The following is a 23,626-nucleotide window of genomic DNA, read 5'->3' as shown; positions in this document are numbered from 1 at the left end:
GATAATTAGAAATCATTGTGTCCCCAGGAATGTACCCTATAGACCAATCTGAATATAATAACCTGAAGAGTGCTATAGAAAAACTGACTCTAAATGATTCCAGTGTGACAGTTCATCGGGATAGTAGCCTTGCCCTAGGTGCTGGCTGGAGGTAAGATTCAGTTATGTTGTAGTGTTCCATTTTTATTGAAAAGTAAAGTTTAAATGGTTTATTGCTCTTTAACATTTCTGAAGATAAGTTCATATTAGTGTAAAATGAACTAAACAATGTCTGCCTATTTCTCACTGTGGATTCATATTCTGTGGGTAAGTTTTAAAGCTATTTTACCAATGGAAGATTTTATCTTATTTAATGAATTTATGTTAGCACTTATTATGATGTGATAGATTGAATGACTCTTTTGATTCACTCCTCCCCCACAAAGTAGCAGTATATTCATCAAAGAAAATACAGCCCGTGGGACATAAACATTTTGGAGTTTGTCTTTTTCTCCCCCAGGTTAGGATTTCTTGGACTTTTGCATATGGAAGTTTTCAACCAGCGACTTGAGCAAGAATATAATGCTTCTGTTACTTTGACAACCCCTACTGTTCCATATAAAGCTGTTCTTTCATCAGCAAAATTGATAAAGGTACTGTTGTGAGTCAGCATACAAAGGAAAACTCAATAAACGTATGTGTGTGTGTATGTGTGTGCAGAATACAAGAGAAATATTTTAGTACACCAGTAGCTGAATAGCTATTAAAACTAAATATTTCTTGATTAATAGTAATAAAAGTTGAATTACCTTATGATGGAGAAGTTACTTGAGAACTAATTTATGCAGTATTTTTCTTAACCTGATAAAACCTCCACATTATCAATACTAGTCTGTTACTAAGGGTAAAAAGTAGAGTTAGTTCTGAAAATACTGTTCTAAATTCAGCACAAAGATTAAGAGTATAATTTCGGTCATAAGTAATTCATCTTATGAAAAGTAAAGCATTCTCTCCTACGTGGTTGTAGGAAATTTTAGATTTCAAGTTAACAGTAGAGACAATATTGTATTCAGTCTAAGTGGCAATCTGTTCATTTTAAACAAATATTAACTTTGGCATCTGTAAATATTTTCCAACAAAATTAACTTGGGAAACTACTTACAGTGCCTTATAAGGGGCAGATTAAAATGTATTCTTCCATCATATTTTTCTAAGTGGTGTATACAATGTGTTTAGTAAATGTCAATAACCAGAATATAATAATGATGGTTATTAATGTTAAGGATTACAGTTGGAGAGTTTTTAATCTAAAGTGTGTTAAGATAATATTCTAACCTTTAAGAATTCTTTTGTTTTTATTCTAACACATTCAATAACAATAAATTCTAATATATATTATAAATAACAAATTTAAAAACATTGTAATTATTAAGATTTCTTTTTAACTATTGGTGATTTTTCTTATTTTTAGGAATACAGAGAAAAGGAAATTACAATCATCAATCCTGCACAATTCCCTGACAAGTCAAAAGTAACAGAATATTTGGAGCCGATTGTTTTGGGCACCATTATCACACCAGATGAATATACTGGAAAAATAATGATGCTTTGCCAGGTATAAATGTAATACTGTTTGATACAAAAGTAAACTTTAGTCTTCTCAAACAGTGGTACCCAGCTTAGGTTTTGAACTGTTTCTCTCGGCAGTGCACATTGAATTTAACAAAAGAAATTTTCATAAAGATCTATATCTTTATATATTTTACCTCTTTATACATGTAGATATACATATATATAATTACAGTATTTTGATTTTTAAATAAGAAAATAGAGCCAGAATTTTTGATCATCTGTGTTAGTTTATTTTAGCCTAAAGGAAAGGAATTTGATGCCCTTTTAACTTGAGTAGCTAAAAGTATAATTTCCTCTCGCCATTTGAGTATTTGAAATTGAGTATCATTTGAAAGATAATTATAATACTTTAGAGACCTTTGTTTGGAAGGTACTCCTCAGTTTGCTTTAGTTCTTGCCACATTGTAATAAATGATTTAATCCACAAATTTGATATAATCATAGTCCTTAAAAAGTACATACTTGAAATATTCTGACATATATTGAAAAGAACTCTCAAATGATGACTAGTGGACTTGAATTTTAATTGTCTTGTCACAAAAAAATTTAACTTTAGTCACTTAATTTCTCAGGGCCTAAATTTCTTTTATTTGTAAAATAAGAAATTAGAACTTTGACTTTATCTGTAGCTAATTTGATTTATTGTTAAATGAAATACTGTATAATTAAAAAAGACGAAGTAGTTTGATAAAGACAAAGGATTAAAAGCTTTGGTAGCAAGTATATTGTAATTGAGATACAAAGTGGTTCTTCCTGTATTATAAATATTGGTCACATGTTTTTACTAGACCATTAAAAAAATATTCCTTCATTTTGCCCACTCTTTAAAGTTGATAATTGACATCTTTCTATATTCATTAAATAAACCATTATTTGAATAGGTTATCATTCAATACATTTTTTATTCCCTTTTCAGGCTCGAAGAGCAGTTCAGAAGAATATGATGTATATTGATCAAAATAGAATAATGCTTAAATATCTCTTCCCTTTGAATGAAATTGTGGTGGATTTTTATGATTCTTTGAAATCTCTGTCTTCTGGATATGCTAGGTAAAAATTTAATGGGAAACTCTGATACCTGGACAAATTTTTTTGAAATATTGACCAGCAAGTGTTTACTAATACTCCACTTATTTAATCTCAGTGATCTTGAAGATGGTTGAGAATCACACTGTAAGGTTAGAAAAGCTTGGAGCAACCTTATAGGTGTTACAGAGTACTTGTAATTTGCTTAATGGAAGAATGAATTTCTTTGATTCATCAAACTATTACTCCTCTCTTAATGGCAACAATTTTAGTGCCCTGTTCATGAGAGTTGTACTCCTGTATGTCGATTAAAAATTATAATAATTTGAAAAACCTACTATGACCTCAGTGACACTTTTAAAATGTATTTGTATGTTATGTAATCCTAGGAGCATGTGTGTACATTTGGAAAATAGAAGTACATATTTAGTCTGTAAAAAATGCTGCGTGTGCCCCTGTATTTGTGAACACTTCAATAACTTGGTCTTCTCAGGAATAAGTGGTCTGCATCATGAAAACCATTATCTTATCCCATGAAAGTACATGGAGGAACAGCCTGGTAAAACTGAAGGAAGAGTATAGCATTGTGAGAGTATTTTTTGTTAAGGCAAATAACTCTAGGTGCCCTTAGTGTCCTAAAATCCTACATTACTGGATAGCATATACTAGGATATAAAGGAAATGTAAAATATAATGGGGAAGTTGATGGAAAAGTGAATGTTCACATCTGTAAAACTTGCATGAATGTGCATTCATACTTAAAAACAAAGGAAACCAGTGAAAAGGATGAGCAGATAACTTTACTGAAGGAGGACCTTGATCAGCAAAAGAAGAGATTTGAATATTTAAAGGGGGAAGTGGAAGATAAGAAGAGCAAGATGGAGGAAAAGGAACGTAATTTACAGATGGAGTTAAAAACTCAAACAGCAAGAATTGTGGAATTAGAGGAGCATGTTACTCAGAAAACAATTGAAATTGAGTCCTTAAATGAAGTTCTTAAAAATTACAATCAACAAAAGGATATCGAACGGAAAGAAATGATTCAGAAACTTTCAAAGAAAAATCCCAGCGTTTTGAAGAACATGCTACAGTGACCTGGAAGTTTACTTTGTGAAATGAGCTTTTCAGTGAAGAGAGTCAGCATAACTCATGATACAAAGGAATCTTCTTTGTTTATTTGTATTGAGAATTTATTTTTTCTAATACATCACCGAATTTTTTTCCTATGTCTTCTTTCAGACAAGAGCTTGAGCAAATAAGTAACAGTGTAATTTAAAATAAACTGAATTGAGGCAGCAAGTTGTTAAACAATTACTATAATTAAAGAATGATTACTAAGTGTTATAACACTTTTAACAAAAGTCTGTGAATTCTAGTTTGCATTTGGGTACCACTTTCTGAGTTAAGTGGTCTTAAAAATCTTTTAGCTTGGAAAATTAAATATATTTCACATTAAGTGAGAGAACATGGTTTATTTTGAACTATGTAAAAATAATTCCAGCTTCCAAAATTAAGGTAATTCTTACGTGCAGAAATGCATGTGGATAATTTTTCATATTCTAAAAAATTGAAATTCTAAGATTTTGGAGCATAGAAAATTATAAAGCTGTAAACAAGGTAGAAAGTCTAGGGACTAAGTCTTATGTCTTATCTCCTCTTATTCTGCATAGTACTTAACATAGTACCTTTATATAGTATATGATTAATGATGTTTGTTGAATAAAGAAAGGATTTTGGCAACACTTTAGACAGTAATCAGGTTTTAGAGAGTATTAGTGTCACTTAATGACCTTCCTGCTGAAAACCTTTCGAAGCCAAACATTTGCAACTCTAGGCACCGGTTTGTTTTAAAATTAAGGCAGGAGGAATACACATGTTCTCGTCCATAATTGCAAAGACATGAAAGCATAATTGAAATTTTCTTTCTCATAAGACATCAGTTTTGTAAGTTAAACCTGTTCTGATTAGCACTTTAAGCTTTGACCATATCGTTAATAGAAATAGTTGACACTTACTAAATGCTTATTGTGCTCAGCTAGGCTCTGTTCTTAACACTTTTTATGTACTAGGCTGTTCAAGTGCTTTACATGTATTAACTCATTTCATTCTCAAAAAAGCCCTGTGAAGGTTCACACTGAAGAGCCATATATGAAGTCCAGAAGTCTCATTTATTAATGGCTGCTTAGCACTGTCATAGCACTTATTTAACTGGTAATAGAAAACTAAAAAGAAACCCAACTCATGAGTCTGAGAATGACTCACTAGAATATACTGTTGTCTACAGCCAGCCAGCTGCTAGGAGGGAACATTGGGTAGGTGACATTTTCTTTCAGTGATCCATTTTCCTAGCCTGGCTTCACAGTTTTTTCCCCTTCCTTCAGTAGAGCATGTTCCCCTTGATTTTTGTACCTAATTTCATAAATGCAAAAAGATGAGGAAGTTTGTTCCTTACCGTGGTCATGTAGATCCATTCATCTGAAATTTATATGTAACATTTTGTTTGAAAGTTAGATCTTTTGGGAAGGATATGGCGGGAGGTATAAAAAAGATATTTGAAAAGAAAAAATATGTAATCTCTTGGGAAATATAATGTTTATCTATCACTTGGACATTTTTCCTTGTTAGTTTTGACTACGAAGATGCAGGCTACCAGACTGCAGAACTTGTAAAAATGGATATTCTACTGAATGGAAATATTGTAGAAGAGCTAGTAACTGTTGTACACAAGTAAGTTGAATAGAAACTAATCACAGAATGTGAAAGTACCCACTTTTTGACATGTTTTCATTTAATTATTGGTTGCTCATTTTTATTTGACAGCTACATTTTGAAAACTTAAAGGTAATTAAATTTCCATGTACTAGTTTTTCCTTCCATTCTTTTTCCATGCTTCTCTTTCCAAACTGTTAAAAGGAGAACAGAATTACAATAGCCAAAAATAGTAGTGTCATGGAAAGAAGTGTTTCCCTTACCACATGAGACAAAGTAAAAGAAAATGTTTTTTAAACTATGATAAATTTAGAATTGAGAACAAAAAGTTTTTTATTTTCATTAAAACTTTTATAATAATGAAAAATGAAATCCCCTGTATCTTCAAGAAATAGTGGATTGGTTAAAATAAATTATGGGGCACCCATATAATAATCTATTAAGCCATTAAAATTATATTGTAGAGTAATATTTGGTGATGTAAAAAAAATGTCTATTAAGTAAAAAAGGTAGAATATGTCATAAACACTGTGATCCAAACTGTAAAAAACAATTAAATATAAATATGTATGCAGAAAAATAACTACAAGGATGGATATATGTTTAACAAACATTCTAGAATGTTTTACAGTGGTATTCTATGGGTGAGGGAAGCCCATCAAGGAATGGTTATTATTCTCTAATGTATGTTTTGCTAGATTTTCTGTAATAGATTGTTAGTTTTGCAATCAGAAAGGTCACATATGATTCAGAGATTAAGTGATGCTTATGTTAAACAAGTTCCATTTGTATCTCCTTAATAGCCTTTACATTGACTATGCATATTAACTAGAAAGCTACTTTAAATATTCTTATTTAGGATATGTGAATAACTGCATTTTTTCTATCTCAGAGACAAAGCATACTCTGCTGGCAAAGCCATATGTGAACGTCTGAAGGATTCTCTTCCTAGGCAGCTGTTTGAGATAGCAATTCAAGCTGCTCTTGGAAGCAAAATCATTGCAAGAGAAACGTGAGTTGAAATTCATTTTTGTTCCCTGGTTGGTTTTAGCAGTGATATACATAGAAAATGAAAGAATATTAAAAAACTTAACATTGTCCTAAAATTTATTCCTACTTACATTAAGAAACATTAATCTCTTAATTGTACTAAAGTGATGACTGTTACTTTGAATTACTTATACGACACTTTTGGGTGATAATTATTTAGTTATTAGTATATATGCTGTGAGGAGTTTTATTTCCACTTATTTTATTCAGTGACCCCACTAAATTTCATGGTTACCGGATTTCTGTAAAGTTTTTATGGTTTTATCCCTTTAAGTAGATTATAAACTAATAGGAACTGGAATTAAAAAGGTTTTGGAGGTAATTCTTCCAAAAGACAAAACTAAATTATGATTTTTACTTGAAGCATTTAATATCACTTCCTCAGAGCTAGTCAGGTTGTAAATTGTAAAGGTGAGAGAGGAATGCTGGTATCATGTTAGGCTTCAGGGGTGTGCAGTAGTCTTGGGATAAATTGTAAGCCTGTATTTGCAGTGAATTTCATTTCCTAACACCATTTTGCTTTAGTTATTTTGTGTTTCATAACTGCCCAGAGATTAGGCAGAGTGAAGTTTATTTATAATAAGGGAACATCCAGGAAAATGCAATTTGAAACAGTTAGCAAATAATCATTCAAACATAAATGTGCTGAGGTAGAGAATACCTTAAAGAAAAAGAAGACTTTTATATCTTCCTATGGAATACAAAAAAGTGGAGCTATTTTCAAATTTTGATCCTCCAAATTTCTCAGATACATTATAGAAGTAGTTTATTGCTGCTTAAATGACTATATTAAAATTATTTCATTTTCCCTGAAATGGGTTTTATAAAATATATTGTTCTTTATATTCCTAGTCACTCTTGACCCACATTCGGTAGAGTTAGTAATGAGATAATAACCATTTTAGTTTTTTTGGTAGTGGTAGTAGTAGTAGTATTTTTAGGTTGAGCTGGAAACGACCTTTTATAATTGTTGTAATCAAGCTCACACCATGCTTAAATTTGACCTCAAGACTGCCCACAAGCCTTGACCTTTTTTTATTCTTACCAAAGTTTGTGTTGATATTCATGTTGAATTAATTTTCTACTTTATTCCAAATACATGAAAATAAATACAAGAGCATTTAAGCTATCTAATTATTTGCTTACGGCAATTTTATATAGGTGTGATCTGATCTTAATATCTTTACTAAAGGGGAGATTGATTTTGAAAATAAGTACTTTTAAATAGTATAAGTTATGTACTTACACAAAACTTTCTCGTTTACAGTGTGAAAGCCTATAGGAAAAATGTTTTGGCAAAATGCGTACGTATCTACATGTGTTCTATTTTGTAATAATATATCTATTTTATAAGTTTAGAATCAGAGGGGGTATAAATACATTGGTTTCCATTGTTGGTTTTTATAATACCCTTTATCTCATCTCCACGTTTTCTTTTTAAATAGGTAAATTTCAGCTTGACTTTAATAGCGTACTCATTTAGATCACATTTTCCCATCTTTTTAAAATTTTCCTTATGTGCAACTATCTAAGAACATTTTTATAACAGTTATGATCAGGATAATGTTTTATTGTTTTAATTTATAAGGACAGATTTTGAAGACAATGACTGTGTCTTACAATGGGAGTTGAAACAAATTGAAATCCATCTCTCCTGCATTACTTTGCCAAGTTTGCTGTTTCGTCCATTAAAATAAAAGATTAAGTTTTTATGAGAATTAAATGATAAATGCTTTTTCTAAATCCTTAGCATAGGGACTGACACATTTAAGCCTATGTGAGTCTCTGTGTTAGACTACAGCTATATAATCTAAAATTTCAAGCCCTTGAATCAGTAAGGAGATGGGTAACTTTTCCTTGACATGCATAATGTTGTACTGGGTTTCCTTGAGGATCTTCATCTCCTTCCAAAAACAAATAAATAAAGCCTTTATCATTCTTTTGAGAAGACAGTAAAATTAGGATCTGCTTGGAGGTAACTTTGGAAGTTACCCTTAGGAAGACACTTTGCAGGTGTCTACTTCATGGATAATAATTGTAAAGTTTTTGTAATTGTATTGATGTCTCTAGGTAATTGTAGGATTATTTTTCTGTGGAGTGATTTGGACTTGTAGTTTTTAAAAATGTTTTTCAGTATGGTGGTGATATTACCCGAAAAATGAAACTTTTGAAGAGACAAACAGAAGGAAAGAAAAAACTAAGGAAAGTTGGCAACGTTGAAGTTCCAAAAGATGCTTTTATAAAAGTTCTGAAAACACAATCTGATAAATAATTGGTGGGAAAATATAAGGAATTTTCATAAATTAAAAATTGTGTATCTTTTAATTTTTCTTCGTAATTTATAATATGTTGAACACAACAGAATGAAAATTATAAAATTTGCTTGTTATTTTCCAGGTTTACAGTTTTAAATAACCTCTTGGCTTTTCTTTGAAAGAGAGTCATCGGTGGATAAGAGCATAGATTCTGAAGCCATATTGCCTGGTTTCAAATTTCTGTTTCACCACTCACTAGGCAAAGTGACGTTGGCCAAATTACCCTCTCTTTGTCTACTTACTCTTTAGTAAAATCAGGATTATTACTATTACTTACCTCCATAGGCTGTGAAGATTAAATGAAATATGTTTAAAATATTCAGAAGACTGCATGACACCTAGTCAGTGCTCAGTGAATCTTAATTTTTCAAGCATATTCCTTACTCACACTAAAAGGCCCCATACTTAAGATTCTATCTAGTTTCAAGCCCAAGATAAAATATTTTCATAATCACCTTAAGTATCAATTTGTTAGATGGATATATTTAGATGAAATATATGAATCTGTTATTAAATATTCAAATAACATAGTATCTAGACATGTGCTCTAGTTTTTCATAAAATTTTTACAAATGTTACTTTGAAACTAGACAGTTTACATAAGCATATAAATTAAGGATAGGGGCTGTCTTATGCTGAGAATTAAAATGCACTTGTGCAAAGTGATAGATGTTTGATATTAGCAGCAGCTGTTATTAATGACAGTTTAATAATTACTGCCTAGATTTCATAATTGAGGAGACTGAGTAAATAACTTACTTAAGGTCACATAGCCAGTAAACGGTTGTCTTACTTTGAAAACATGTCTACTCAGTCAATAAACAAACCAGAGGGCAGATTGTATTACAGTAAGATAAAAAAGACTATCAGTGATAAATTTTATACAAGGTTGTTATGAGATAATTATAAATTCAGATAGTGGGGATTTACCTAAAATTGTGTATGGAGGTTAAATAACCTGTGGCTTAGTCCTAGTTACATAAATTAATCAACTGTCTTCCCTATTTCTTCTAGCTCTGGTAGAACAGATGAATTATGAGATCTCATAACAGAAGTATCAATATTTTAGAAAATGGCAGTATTTTTGAAACTAGAAAAGCATTTTAATATAATTTCTAAGACAAGATGTTCTACCATTATTGCCAGGGGAAAGTTACAAGTTGGTACCTGGCACATAATATGTTCGGTGTGTCTACTATTTAGTATTTGTGTCTTATTAGTATGCTTACAGTTTGGATACTTTTCCCCTTTAACCTCTAACTTTTTAGGAAAGTTTTACTTGTAGTAATAGTAGTACAGAGTATTTTCCAGATTTTTTAGCATACTCTTAAGTTCTCTCCCCTGGCCACTCTCCTAAACATGACTGAGAGTTGTGTATCCCCCAGAGGACCTTATATTACTAAGATTTTTGTGTACGTTAAAGTAACATAAACTATTAGCATTAGAATAGCCACCATTTATTGAGTTTAATATGTGACAGCCACCGTGCTGAGCTCTATAGACAATTCCCTCATTCAAACTACATGGCAGTGGAGGTACAGGCACCATTACCATCCCATTTCACAGGGGAGGAAGCTCAGACTTGTGTATCAGTATTGTCCAACAACATCACAGCTCTTGACAGCTGGGATTCGAACAGTGGTTTCTTTCTCCAAACTCCAATTCTTAGCTACCATGCTTTATTGCCTCTTGTGGAAATATCTTCAGTAGACTTAGTTTTTTGCTTAACAGCAGCTTAGCTCCTGAGTTAGGGAGTTAAAGTGGCAGGAAAGCAGTTTGCTGTGGACCTTGAGTATATGGACTTCAAACTTAAAGGGCAGTGATGGAAAGGAGATTTTAGACTCTGTTTCAGCTAGCACATTTAAAGCACAGAAATAACAGCTGAACTGTGCACCAATCTTTAGCTTTTTCACTAAACTATATGACCTTCTAAGGTAGTTTGCACTAACCAATACTTTATTACCAGGCGTGGGACTGGGAGATAATACTGATTTCACTTACTGTTCAAAAACCATTTATAATACTTAAGGCTATTAGAAGTTCATTATCTAGAATTAAAGCAGCCTATTTTATCCTAACAGTCCTATTTTTTATTTATTTTTAGATTTCCTATTTAAATGTTTTAAGGAACTGTAAATACGTTTCAGTCACATAGGCAATTAAGCAGGTATGTAAGTGATGCTTCTACTAGGTGGACTTATAAAAAGCAAAATATGCAGAGAAAAGGAAGCATATTTCACTCCCCAAGGAGCAGAACTAAGAATGAATTATAGGCAGAGACCTTGTCCTTTAATTTAAATCTAATTGCATAATGACAACAAATAAAAAGTAAACGCAAGCTCATAGCTACTGTTAATTTGTTAGAATCTTTCAGATGTATGTGTTCAATTTCACTGTTGGAAATAAAATTTAGATAACTTACATTTGTTTATTATAAGCTTTATTTGAGTTAAAGATAGAAAACAATATACTTTTATAAGTATACTTTTATACTTTGCAATTTAATAATGCAAGTTGTTATGGCAATCTAAAATAGTTTACAGTAATTTCTTTTATATTATACTTCATCAGATAATCCTTTTAGACATTATATATATGTAAGGAATAAAGCTAATCATTTATGAAGTTTAACGATAATCAGAAAATTTTCTTCAAAAAAAATTTCCTTAAGTGTGTTGCTAGGTATAAAGCTCCTAATTGCCAAAATACTTAAATTAAGTGCATGAACCCAAGTCATTAAATAAAAATAAGAGCACATTTGTTTAAAAAAGTGCTACAGAAGGTGGTGCACAAAAAACATGCACTTATACATATTTTCCAAAAGGACATAAACTGTACTTTTAGGCACTGCCGTCTCTTCAAATTTTCTGTACCAACAATATATAGCAGGACTTTTGATGTCCAGATGCTACTGCAGGAAGATGACTAAGGCAACCACGTGCAGAAAGCTTGTGCAAAGAGAATATAGATAGCATTCCGGAAGTAAAGGCTTGCAATGATAGTGGTTTGATACGTGAAAGGCTTGGAGTGTCTTCCTGTGATTAAAAAATTAAAATCTAATAATGCCACTGGAGTCATATAAATTGTACTTTATGTACAGAATTGTCGCCTTTACAATGACTTAAAATTTGTAAACAGGCAGACATTTCATTTCTGTGCTATGTTATAGAGTGTGGCTTCTGTAACAACTAGCTGATCAACTGTGAGAGCCAATTACGTCTAAACCCTAGTATAAAATGGACACATTGTAAATATGGAATGTTTAACATATAGATATTAGACTTCAAAAATGACAATATTCAAAAATTCCCCAAGTTTTATCATATTGCATAGCTGAAAATTATCTATGTATAAAAGTGTTCTGTTCATTCAAGCAGAATTTTGATCCAGTCTCCTTCAATTTGCTTCTTTCATACTGTACAGTGGATCCACAAGTTTATTGTGCACATGCATTAAACCTTAAAGAAAAAAAGCACAGTTCTAGTTGTATTTCTGATTTTGAACTATATCTCATTTAGAAAACAAAAGATTTAATATTAAAATACAAGTATACTGGCTCCCATCTAATACAAAATAGTTAAATTTATTGGAAAAATGCAAATAGAAATGTTTCAGAATGTTTAGTTTTAACTACCTAGCAAATATCAATTTAGTTATTTATGAAACCATGGATCTGGAATGGGTACAGGTTCTTTGTGAGTAACCAGAAGTAGGGGTAGTTCTTGTCTTTAGAACTTCCTTCAGTATGACAAAATAACAAATTTGAATACTAATTACATCTAAAAGTCTGTTGAGTTTGACCCCCTGCCAGTTAATCTAACAGACTCCAACAAGGGGCTCAGAACTGTTGTTACATTAGTTCCCTAATATATTACCCTATCCATTCATCTGGCAAATTATTTTCTACTATTTTGACATGTGTATTTACAATAGGGGTTGATTACAAGCCACACAGAGAGGTTTACTAAAACAATAAGATAACCTAAATATCAATTTCCAAGTAAATTTAAATTTCATCTTATAATTGGTATGCTTGTAAACTGTCCTTAATTTTATGAAAGCTTCTTGGGAAATATATTCCAGTTACTCATGTCTTAACGCACATGTATCGTATTTCTTTGGGGAAATAAATTGTCCCAATTAATGAGCTAAAGATTTTATATTTTGGAGGTTAAAGAAATCAGTTAAATTTACCAGGTTGTTAAGAACATGGAGGTTGGGAAAAGGGACTCATAATGTGGTTTTCTTAGGAAATGGGATTACTGGATCGAGGAGACAGGGTACTTGTTAGTAAGAAGGTGTTCTTTGTCAGAAAGGCTGCAAAAGCACTCTAAAATCCAAACTGTGAAGGCCCACTTTTAAGAGATAAGCAAAGGGACATGCAAAGAACACTAAAGTATACATGTAGTAGGAGAAAAACCAGGAGTGGAACAGTCTTAAAAGGAGGAGAGAGAAATATTCACTCATGAAATTGAAAGAGAGAATGCTAATTAACTCAACAGCCCACTTCAGTGTCTAATCAGCACCTCAAACTTGTTAACAACATCCAGACCCATTTTCCCCTTCTAAACCATTTCTTTAAAAATATTGGTATATTGTGTTACCCTTTGATGAGCTGCTAAAGCCAGACAACTGAAGTTCACTGTTGATTTTTTCCTCTTTCCTTTTTAAATTCAGCAGCAGGACTGGTGGGCACTACTTTCTGATTACCAACTCAGCACCCTACTTTCATCACTTCCCATTGTCCAATTTTTCTAAAAACAGAAGCTAGATTATACCATTTCCCTACTTAAAATTCTCCAATTGCTCTGGTCACTTAGAATATAATTTAGATTTTATTCTGTTGTCTTTGTTTATCCTTCTGATCTCATGTCCTCCCCACTCTCCCCCTTTTGTGTTACACTCAACCCTGGCTTTGTTGCTATTACCTCAGAAAGGCTAAGACTGGTTATATAGTACAGGGTCCTTATATTTGCTGTCTCATTCAGCGTGGAATGCTCTTCTCCCTGAGCAAAGCATGATTATCTCCTTTTGGCTTTTTGGGTCTCAGCCCAAATGTCACCTTATAATGAATTACTATTTCACTTTCTTTAGAGCAATTTTCACTCTTAGAAAATGTTTTTCCTACCATGTCTCCAACTAGAAACTGAGGTCCAGGACCTTAAATTTACTGCTCTAAGTCCTGGGTCTATAAAGGTCATGATACATGGTGGAAGCTCAAGAAAAATGTACTTTAAAAAAATCTGTGAAGATTCAGTGAGATGGTCTCTGGAAGCTTTTTTTTAACTTAAAATGAATCTAGAACATATATTGTTAAAAAGGAGGCAGGAGAAAAGAAGGGAGCAGAGACCAAGATTCTGTAGTTCAAGGTCCTGAAGACAAAAGTATCAAGGGCACTGGCAGAATGGCTAGACATGAAAGGAAAGGATGCTTAACGATTAGGATAAATTTAAAATCTTGGAGGTAGGACTGTGGAGGGACTGAAGTTAAGCCTTCCATGCAGCTGGAGGGACAGAAGGGTCAAAAGGTTAAAATAAGTAATGGGAAGAGTTTGAAAAAAGCAAAACAAGGAGCACAGCTAACCCAGGAAATGAAAGAATTATGGATAAAAAGTACCAAACTAAGCATAAAGGCACTTGATCGGTTCTGCCTCCACCTCAGGTATATGGCAGCCATTTATCCATCTGGCCTTATTTATAAAATGGAGTAACCTCAGCTCAAAAATTCAAAAAAGAAAGCAACGTACTCAACATAGTGCATAAAAGTCTTATAATGATGTTTGGTTTATATGTCTGAGATAATGTAATCTCTGATACTTGAATGTTTCTATAGTGACAGTTCCATAAAGTTATATAACCCTCCCTTCCATGCTTACCAGTGCGGACAAAAAGCCTGTGATAAAAATCCGTGAGTATGTGGACAAACCAACAAATACTTCATTCATTGGACTGTTTTATGCAGAATATCTCCGAGGCTGGATTTGAAGCACACTGATTTATTGGCATTTGTTCTTTGCTCAAAAAATGTTAATACATAAGAATATTTTTCTCAGGGCTAATAACCCCTCCCCCCCAATACCCTTTTGAAAGGCCACTGATAACGCAAGCCCTCATTTGCCTTTTCACTCTTAATTTTGTTTTTAAAGTATAAGCTAGCCCCATTTTATCGGTATACTTTGTTCTCTATTAAGAGGAACTTTTTCTGCTACTGTGCTAGCTCATCCTTACACCTGTGCTGTTGATTATGGCATTTTCTTCAAATCTAAATGTTACCATCTTCTACAGCTCTCAGTCCCATCAGCTCAATTCAAGTTTTCAACAACTACTATCTATAAAAATCTCTCCCTTAACATCCCCTGGACTTCACAGTGATTTACATAATTTAGCACTTAAACTGAAATGCTTTCAGTGTCATGTGTCATCCATCTACCTGCCCAACTACCTAGAATTTACCAAGTGTCTCCAGTGTACTAGGTAGGTACCCTTTGAGATGCTGAACTATTGCAATGAACCAAAACTAAAGTCCCTACCTTCATGGAACTACATTTTATTTTCTCGAATCACTTAATGAGCCAGTTTTATGAAGAATGCCAACTACTTTCAGGCAGGGATACTTGTACTTCTTTCGGGTATAACAACACATGAGACAATGTACTTGAAGGCACTGTAACCCATGTTTCTTGGCTGATGACACTAACTGGAAAATATAGTTTACATTTACCAAAAATAAACATTAAAGGGTAATTTTTTTATACTGTGAAAGGTATCTGCTAATGAAAAATATTTACCAGATAATTATCTCTAAATAGAACCAATCTTATTTAAAACAATATTTAACTGAAAAGTTTAACAACCAGTATGTAAAAAGCAGCAAAATGGAGATTGGAGAGACCCAAGAGAGGGGACAACAAAGACACTGGTAATCTCAGCCATGTGGTTTAGAAGATGTACCTCTTCCAGGGAATCAGCTCTTTGAGGATCATTCTACTTGATATAATTCATCTATCATTCGCTTAAAGCTTTGATCATGGAAAGAAGAATACATCAGAGCTTAAAAACACGCAACTTAAAACATCAGGATAAACATTAAAAATCCAACTCCTTTGTAAAGTTTTTTTAAAACTCAACACTGGGGCTTCCCTGGTGGCGCAGTGGTTGAGAATCTGCCTGCTAATGCAGGGCACGCGGGTTCGAGCCCTGGTCTGGGAAGATCCCACATGCCGCGGAGCGACTGGGCCCGTGAGCCACAACTACTGAGCCTGCGCGTCTGGAGCCTGTGCTCCGCAACAAGAGAGGCCGCGATAGTGAGGGGCCCGCGCACCTCGATGAAGAGTGGCCCCTGCTTGCCGCAACTAGAGAAAGCCCTCGTACAGAAACGAAGACCCAACACAGCCATAAATAAATTAATTAATTAATTTAAAAAAAAAACATATACGTCACATTTTCTAAAAAAAAAAAAAAAAAAAACACTGGCTGTAACTTGTACATAACATAAAGCTAGTTCCAAACTAAAAATAATTTTGGAAATTTTAGTACTTGCTTTCTGAATAATAAGAGTTTACTATGACTAAAGGTAAAAACTGACAACGTTCTACACAAGAATGTGATAAAAATAAATAATTGCTACTTAAATCATAAACAGAAGTAAATTCTAATGAGTATTGATAAAAATGCATAGACTTCTGATGTTGCTTGAAGAAGAAAAGTTAAATATAATAGATTTTATAGTTGGGTTCAATCTGAATTCATTCAACCTCTATCAAGCTATTGGAGCTATTGGAGTAGGGCCTAAAAAGGATAAAACAAAACAAAAAAAATGTTCACCATGATGATGATGTCTTGAAAATATATTATCTCAGGACATAAAACATAGGTTTTATTTTTTAAAAAACAAAAAACTAGAATAAAACATTATTAAAATGTTTTCCTGTGATTTACTTATATCTTTCAAAAGATATATACTGAAATAAACTTCCATATGCTAATGATCTTTATTGTTTTAGATGCAGTTAACCTAGACTTCAAGAGCTAAATAATTAGAACCCTTTAAGATTCCTGTTGACACTTTTAAAGGGATAGCAGAAGAAAGAGTAGTGATGTGAATGGTATTTGAAGAATTACAGATTATAACTAAGGGATTCATTTCCTCCAGTATATCTTGCAGTGATATAATAATAAGGATTTGGGAAATACATAAAACTACATTTATAACGTATAAATTTATGAAGTCATTCTACCTAATATAAAAATACCTTACTGTAAAATGAGGTCTATATATAGCCCAGAACAATATCGCAAATCCATTTTTCTCCATATTGAAGGAGGCATCCTGACAGAGGCTGATGTCCTGAATCTCTTCAGAAATATATACAACTCCACTGGAAAATAATTTCTAAGTGACTTTAACATCCCTACTAAGCCTGTTAATTCACCTATAAATGGGATTATAAGAGTACCCATGTCATAGAGTTGTGAGATTTAAGTAAATCAGTAAGTATAATATGCTTAGAATAGCACCGGGTCAAATAACTATTGGCTATTTATTAAATGTTTACTTCACTAAAATGTAAAAATTTTCTGATAAAAACCAAACTGACAAAAATCAGACAAGTATAGGGGTTTATCTGGGGATTACTGGTGCTAGAAAATGGCAATGTTAAATGAATCTCCTCAAAACTGTTATTAAAATATGTGGATAATGACGATTCCTTCTATTAACTTTTTCAAGGAATCTAATATTTGTGACGAAACCTGGACTATATGGAAATATATGGGTAAAACGCCATCTAAGGGCTGTATCTTATTCACAACCCAAAACTGAGCTATTCTCTGCTTTTATCTGTCAAATTACTAACAAGCTAACAATTTTCAGTTTAATTTGGTATATTTGTGACTTGGTAAAAAACTGGTAATTTAACTGATAAAAATATAAATGACTGGAAGTAATCTAAGTGCTTAACACTAAGGAAACCTTTAACACCTTTTATTAGAGTAAAAAGATTTAAAATGTATTTTCATTCATAATATCAGTAGTACACTTATTACATACTTTGTGAATTACTGAACTATATATATGACTAATTACATATTTTCATATCAGCTATATAAATACAGGCGCTTTGTAAAGAGTACCTATTTATACAGCTTGTTTATGTGTATGTATTTATATGTGGAGTTGACTCAAGCAGGGAATGGCTTCTAAACTGGGTGTATTCAAGTGTCCTTGAAAATCTCTTAAACACCTATCACAGCAAGTATATATGGTTTTATATATTTTTATATATATATATACACACGTGTGTGTGTGTGTATATATATATACATGGTCTGGTAAAGTTTAAAAATTACTGAACTAGACTGTAGGAAGAAGCAAAAGGAAGATAAATATGCAGAAGTCTGGGCAAACTCCTGCTTACTTGCAGTTTATTCCACAGTTTGACATTTAGCAGAATTTATTGTGAAGATTAAATGAGATAGTGGGCAACCCATCTTATCCCCGATTTCATTCTAAACATAGCTGAGAGGTTAGGGTGGGACAGGTAAACACGAAAAAATTAGAAAGGACATATATACATTTCCTTTTGGGCTATTTAATCTTGTATATTCAATATGAAAGTAAAATATTTAATTTTGGATTTCAAGAAACATCTTGTTTACTGAAAATATAGATTGAAGAGGTTTTCTTCAAGAAAAAAATATTAGGAAATTACTTTGAAAGCTAGTATTATCTGAAGTGAGACATTTCTAATCCTCAGCACAGTGCCAGTTTTCATTAGGCCACAATGCAGGATGTAACTCCCCAATCATACTAAGTTTTAATTGTCATCTACGATGGAACATTCTCCCAGTCTGCTTTTGAAATTTCAGTGCTCACCTTTAAAGTATTTCACAGTTTTAACTCTTAATTCTAAAGTAGCATCTTCATCACATACAAAAATAGTTCGGGGATGTTGCTGGAAAGCTGAAACAGTCCACATGTGATTGACTCCTTCTTCTATTGCTTTGTAGAGAGCAAATGCCTTGTGTGCACCTGTTATGAGGATCATTACCTGAAAAATCGTGAACATTACTTGTCAATTCTTAAAACATGTTCCAAATGACTAAGAAGCTCTATTTTTTTTTTTTAAACAAAGAATTTAGCACCAATATTTTTCTGAGGGTTAAAATAAAAATAAACAGCTCCATATTTCTTCATAGTTCAAGGTATTTATTGCTGCTCTTTAAGGTAACAGGCAAGCACAAAGTGTATCTCTACTTCTGGCTGAACAAAGTAAAATAGTATCTTGTAATGGAGTATTATTGAATATACCATAATGCCTATGATAATTAACACATTAAATACTGATGTGCAAGAAGAGACCTGGGAGAATGAAGAAAAAGAAACAAAAGGGCTGTTTTGCAAAAGCAGAGTTACAGATCAACAAAGAATTTATATAACCAGGAATGATATACGAAATTGCTCTAGTCCAGATAAGCAATAGATATTACTTTGGAAAAGCAAAAGACTCTGAAATAACAGATATTTTAAAAGTAATCTAGAGAAATAAGCCTAAAGATTGTTTCATTGAACAGGTGCTATCTAAAGCTGTTTTGGAACAAAACTAGATTTAAAGAAGGGTTCAGAATCTACTTAAATGCAGGAACTGTCCTTTAAACACACATAACTTGAGACCATCCTTAGGTACAGAAAATCCAAGCTCTTTGTCCCAAATCCCTGATAGCCTATGAGATAAGTCAAAGAACGTGTGCAAATGTGAGTGTATAGGTGTCTGAATGAATCTAATCTTTAACATTTTTAGCAGTAAATCAATCTTGTTTTTACAAGTTAAACAGTTTATGTAATATAATAAATCTTTTACCATGATTTTTTTCATTATAATTTAAAAAAATGAATGTTAAAGTGGTTGTAATTCTAAAATACCTGTAACAACGTAAAAATTCTGTATTTCACATTTTATAACCAGACCTTCTAAAACAGGGAGGAAATTAAAGATTAATGAACCAGATATTACTGTATTTCTTTTATCAAGATCATTACTTTTCATTTTGAAGCTATATTTGATTAATATCAAAGCCCATGAATGAAATAAGATATGTATGAATTCCTACTGTTTTTATTGATACTTCTTGTTCTTAAGTATAGAGATCTAGGCTCAGTGAAGAATTAATATGCCGTCACCTATAATTAAAAGCATTTTTTAAAAATTAGCAATGCTTGATATAATAAGGTAAGCACAGCACTGATTAATGGGTTTATTAGTTTTCCTTACTGGAAATTAATATTTTTTTCTTAAGACTGATACCTGTTACAGAGGAGTTTGAAAAAAAAAACAACAAAATATTCAAGTTCTTTGCTCCATCCTGTCTTCTAATTCAGAATCTTTGGAATTAGGACCCAAGAATCAGGGTCCCTTAAGTGATTAGTATGCAATCTGGCAGAAGTCCTTATACTAGCACTTGAAAAGGCTTTTTAAAACTATTTTAACACACACTACATTAAATGAGAATATGTAGTGATTGCTGCACGATGGATATTTTCTGAAGTTTAATTTATTTCAAGAGTTTTAAAATGTGATTTGGTGGTTTCAAAGTTAAACACTGAACTTAAGCACTTTTCGTGAATTATCTCATTTAACTACCCACATCAACAGCGTGAGATAAATACTATTCTTACTCATATTTTACAGATAAGGAATGAGACACAGATATTATGTAACTTGCCCAAGGTCTTGGTAAGGCTACTATATAAACAAGAGGTCTGATTCCAGCATCCATATCCTTAACAACTACAATAAGACATATATAACCTTTAATTGAGAATTAAGAAGAAATATCTGGAAAATCAGAAATTGAAGAAAATTCCTCTTGGAATATAATTTGATGTTGATAATACGTGATTATTTCTACTCTATCTGCTCCACTATTCTCAAGGAGAGTATTTCTTGTATTGTGAAAAAGCTTAAGAGTAGCCCTATCTGAAACCAAATCTTAAGGATAAGCAGAAAAGAAAAGGGGGCATTTCAGAGAGTTATGGGGTGGTCACTAAAAAGCTAGAAATTTGGTAAGGCAGGGCATAGGGAAATGAAATGGCTGAAAACTGAATTTTGATAATACAGAGCATTTTATGCCCAAGATCATCTTGTGATGAAGCAGCCAGGAATCAGAGACTCTTCATTACATGCATGAGTAATAACTATGTTTTTGAAAAAAAAAAATTCAGGCTGTAATAGAGAACAGGAAAGGTAAAGAATGGAGATAGCCATGATTTAGGATGGGTTTGCAATAATCCTTAAAAAACTGATATAGACCAGAAGTAAGGCAGTTCCGATGGAGGGCTGGATCCTTATTTATCTCTAAGTTAAATGGAGGAATGTGGTGACTGATTAGATGTGAAGAAGCTGAGAATGACACATGTTTCAAGTTCAGATAATTTTCATGGAGGGTATTGCTATTCACCAAGGGAGGGAGACAATTTTGATAGAAAGATGAATTTAAATTTTGAACAGTTTAAGTATAAGGAGTCAATTGGAAATATGAAATCTGCAGCTTCAGAAAAAGAACTGGCTAAAGATATGTACTGGTAGTTATCACTGTATTGAGCATAGTTGACCTTTTTAGAATAGTACTAAATCTACCAAGAACAGGGTTGCAAAGTGTGACTGCTATTGATGTGTTAATTAAAAAATAACAAAAACACGCACACAAAAAAGGTCACTGCCTAGAAGTATGCATAGTGAATATGCAGTGCTAGGAGATGACACCCTAGGGAACAACTATATTCAAAAGGCAGATGGAGGAAGAAGAGCCAGGGAAGCATACTGAGAAAGAATGGTCAGAAAGAAAGAAGAATAATGGTAAAGGTTTATGATGGAAGAAATAGTCCATAGGAATAAATGATGAAAAGAGGCCCAGTAGGATAAGACCTGTAGAAAAGATGATGATCTTAACAATTAAGAAATCACTGGTGACTTCTGTGACATTCAGTAAGTCAACAAAATCAAAAGATTTTTAAGTTTTACTGGTTTTTCCTTATGTCATCACAAGAATAAACATTCAAATTATATATAATAAGCAATTCTAAAGACGCTATAGTAATTAAAAACAATTTGTGTCTTTTCTTTTGAAATTACCTTTAAAATATAAAGCATTATCTTTAAATATATCTCAGTAAAAACAAATTTTAATCCTTTGAGGGTAAATTTGGCTTTCGTCAAACAGCCAAAAGTCAATAAAAATCAGATCTGGTGGTTCAGGTAGATAGCCAAGCTGTGGATAGAACCAACTTTGTCCAAAATGAATTATGGGCAAAAGTAATTATTCAAACTATTCTCAACAGTTACTGAATACCTATTATGTGACAGGCAGTGTACTGTGCTAGATATACATGAGTCATAAACACTTGGAGATTATAAACTAATGAGGAAAGGTATTAAACAATGAAACATACAAAAACAATTACAAACTGCAAGAAGCACTATAAACAAAAACTGTGGTAAAAGAATAAAAGAAAATAATTTTGATTATAAGGATTATGGTCAGAAAATGGAACTCTGAAAGCTGAAAACTGGTGCCATTTTAGCTAAGCAAGGGCTAGAGAAGTAGAACATTTCACAATTAATTAACATCAGCGTAAGGCCTCAAAGCAAGGAAGGAGTGAAAATTGAGGGCAGTGACTTGTGTGGTTCATTACCTAGTGGACAATTCCCAAGTCTTAAGAAACCTATAATAACTTCTGGGTTGTCACTTCCAGGGTGTGTACAGAAGGTCCTCATTATCTGAGTTGCCAAAATGTGAAGATACTTATTGATGCACTGACCACTTAAAGATTTGTCTCCCATTCAAACCTACTTTCCATTCAACAGTGGCATCTGTCCCACACATGGATTTAAATTTTAAATATATTTGCAGTTATTGAAAATGACATTGAAGAACAGCTCACATCACAGTTAAAACCACTGGCAGATGAAAATCTGTACACATGAAGCCCATTAAAATTGAAGATAAAGAAAGTCATTAAGTATAATCATGTGATACTTGTTTCAAAAGAATGCTATGAAAAATCTAGCAGCACTATTTACAATAACCAAGACAATGGAAACAACCCAAGTGTCCATCGACAGAGGATTGGTTTAAGAAGATTTGGTACGTACACACACACACACACACACACACACACACACAAATGGAATATTACTCAGCCATAAAAAAGATCGACATACTGCCATTTGCAGCAACATGGACGGACCTAAAGAATATCATACTAAGTGAAGTAAGTCATACGGAAAAAAACAAATGCTATATGCTATCACTTATATGTGGAGTCTAAAAAACAATACAAGTTAATCTATATAAAACAGAAAAAAACTCACATAGAAAAGAAACTAATGGCTACCAACGGGAAAGGGGGTAAGTTAGGAATATGGGACTAAAAGATACAAACTACTATATGTAAAACAGATAAGTAACAAGGATTTACTATATAGCACAGGGAACTATTCAATATCTTGTAATAACCTATAATGAAAAATAATCTGAAAAAATATATATATAACTGAATCACTCTGCTGCACACTGGAAACTAACACAGTATTGTAAATCAACTATAATAAAGCACTAAAGTCCTTGGGAAAACTACTAAATAATAAAAGTAGTTTTGCCATAATTTTCTTTACAGTCATGCTGGGAATGAATACTGTGAGGTGAATAGCATCATATAATTTTGTTGGAAAAATCAAAAGAAAAAAAATCAATGTTTGAATAATTCTGTTAATTCTAAGAATTAGCATAAGAGTTGCACTGTAACTTTAATTTTGTTATATGTAAGAAATCTTTTTGCATAACTTTCAGTTTCATATTTTAGAACTAAGATTGCTCTAATTTTTTTTCAATTTATTTACTTGAAATTTCAGTCTTTAA

The 23,626-nt window shown here is 32.4% G+C and overlaps 2 protein-coding genes across 14 annotated transcripts in view; one reads left to right on the top strand and one right to left on the bottom strand.

Annotated features, from left to right (window-relative positions):
- The window catches only part of GUF1 (GTP binding elongation factor GUF1), a 41,127-nt gene that overhangs the window by 13,378 nt on the left and 4,123 nt on the right, over positions 1 to 23,626 (top strand). For 4 of the 9 annotated variants that reach the window (XR_005020061.1, XM_036853646.1, XM_036853648.1 and 1 more), the window contains exons 10-16: positions 28 to 151; positions 500 to 632; positions 1,451 to 1,594; positions 2,528 to 2,661; positions 5,263 to 5,364; positions 6,239 to 6,358; positions 17,439 to 17,484. Coding sequence is in view for 8 of the 9 variants with exons in the window: in XM_036853646.1 (XP_036709541.1) it covers positions 28 to 151; positions 500 to 632; positions 1,451 to 1,594; positions 2,528 to 2,661; positions 5,263 to 5,364; positions 6,239 to 6,358; positions 17,439 to 17,484 (803 nt within the window). In the remaining variant the exon portion in view is untranslated. Of the gene's footprint in view, positions 1 to 27; positions 152 to 499; positions 633 to 1,450; positions 1,595 to 2,527; positions 2,662 to 5,262; positions 5,365 to 6,238; positions 6,359 to 7,663; positions 7,701 to 8,530; positions 11,133 to 17,438; positions 17,485 to 23,626 lie in introns of those variants that run through there. The other 5 variants (XM_036853650.1, XM_036853649.1, XM_036853647.1 and 2 more) reach the window with 4 other exon arrangements.
- GNPDA2 (glucosamine-6-phosphate deaminase 2) overlaps positions 11,135 to 23,626 on the bottom strand; it is a 28,022-nt gene continuing 15,530 nt past the window's right edge. For 2 of the 5 annotated variants that reach the window (XM_036853654.1, XM_036853655.1), the window contains exons 6-7: positions 18,585 to 18,759; positions 11,135 to 12,169 (exon numbers count right to left, since the gene is read on the bottom strand). In XM_036853654.1, the coding sequence (XP_036709549.1) occupies positions 12,108 to 12,169; positions 18,585 to 18,759 (237 nt within the window). In that variant the 3' untranslated portion in view covers positions 11,135 to 12,107. Of the gene's footprint in view, positions 12,170 to 16,180; positions 16,499 to 18,584; positions 18,760 to 23,626 lie in introns of those variants that run through there. The other 3 variants (XM_036853657.1, XM_036853658.1, XM_036853656.1) reach the window with 3 other exon arrangements.

The sequence above is a fragment of the Balaenoptera musculus genome, chromosome 5 (genome assembly GCF_009873245.2).
Source record: "Balaenoptera musculus isolate JJ_BM4_2016_0621 chromosome 5, mBalMus1.pri.v3, whole genome shotgun sequence".
Taxonomy (NCBI): Eukaryota; Metazoa; Chordata; class Mammalia; order Artiodactyla; family Balaenopteridae; genus Balaenoptera; species Balaenoptera musculus.
The sequence above is the reverse complement of the archived record's forward strand: the minus strand, read 5'-3'. Positions and strand labels throughout refer to the sequence as shown.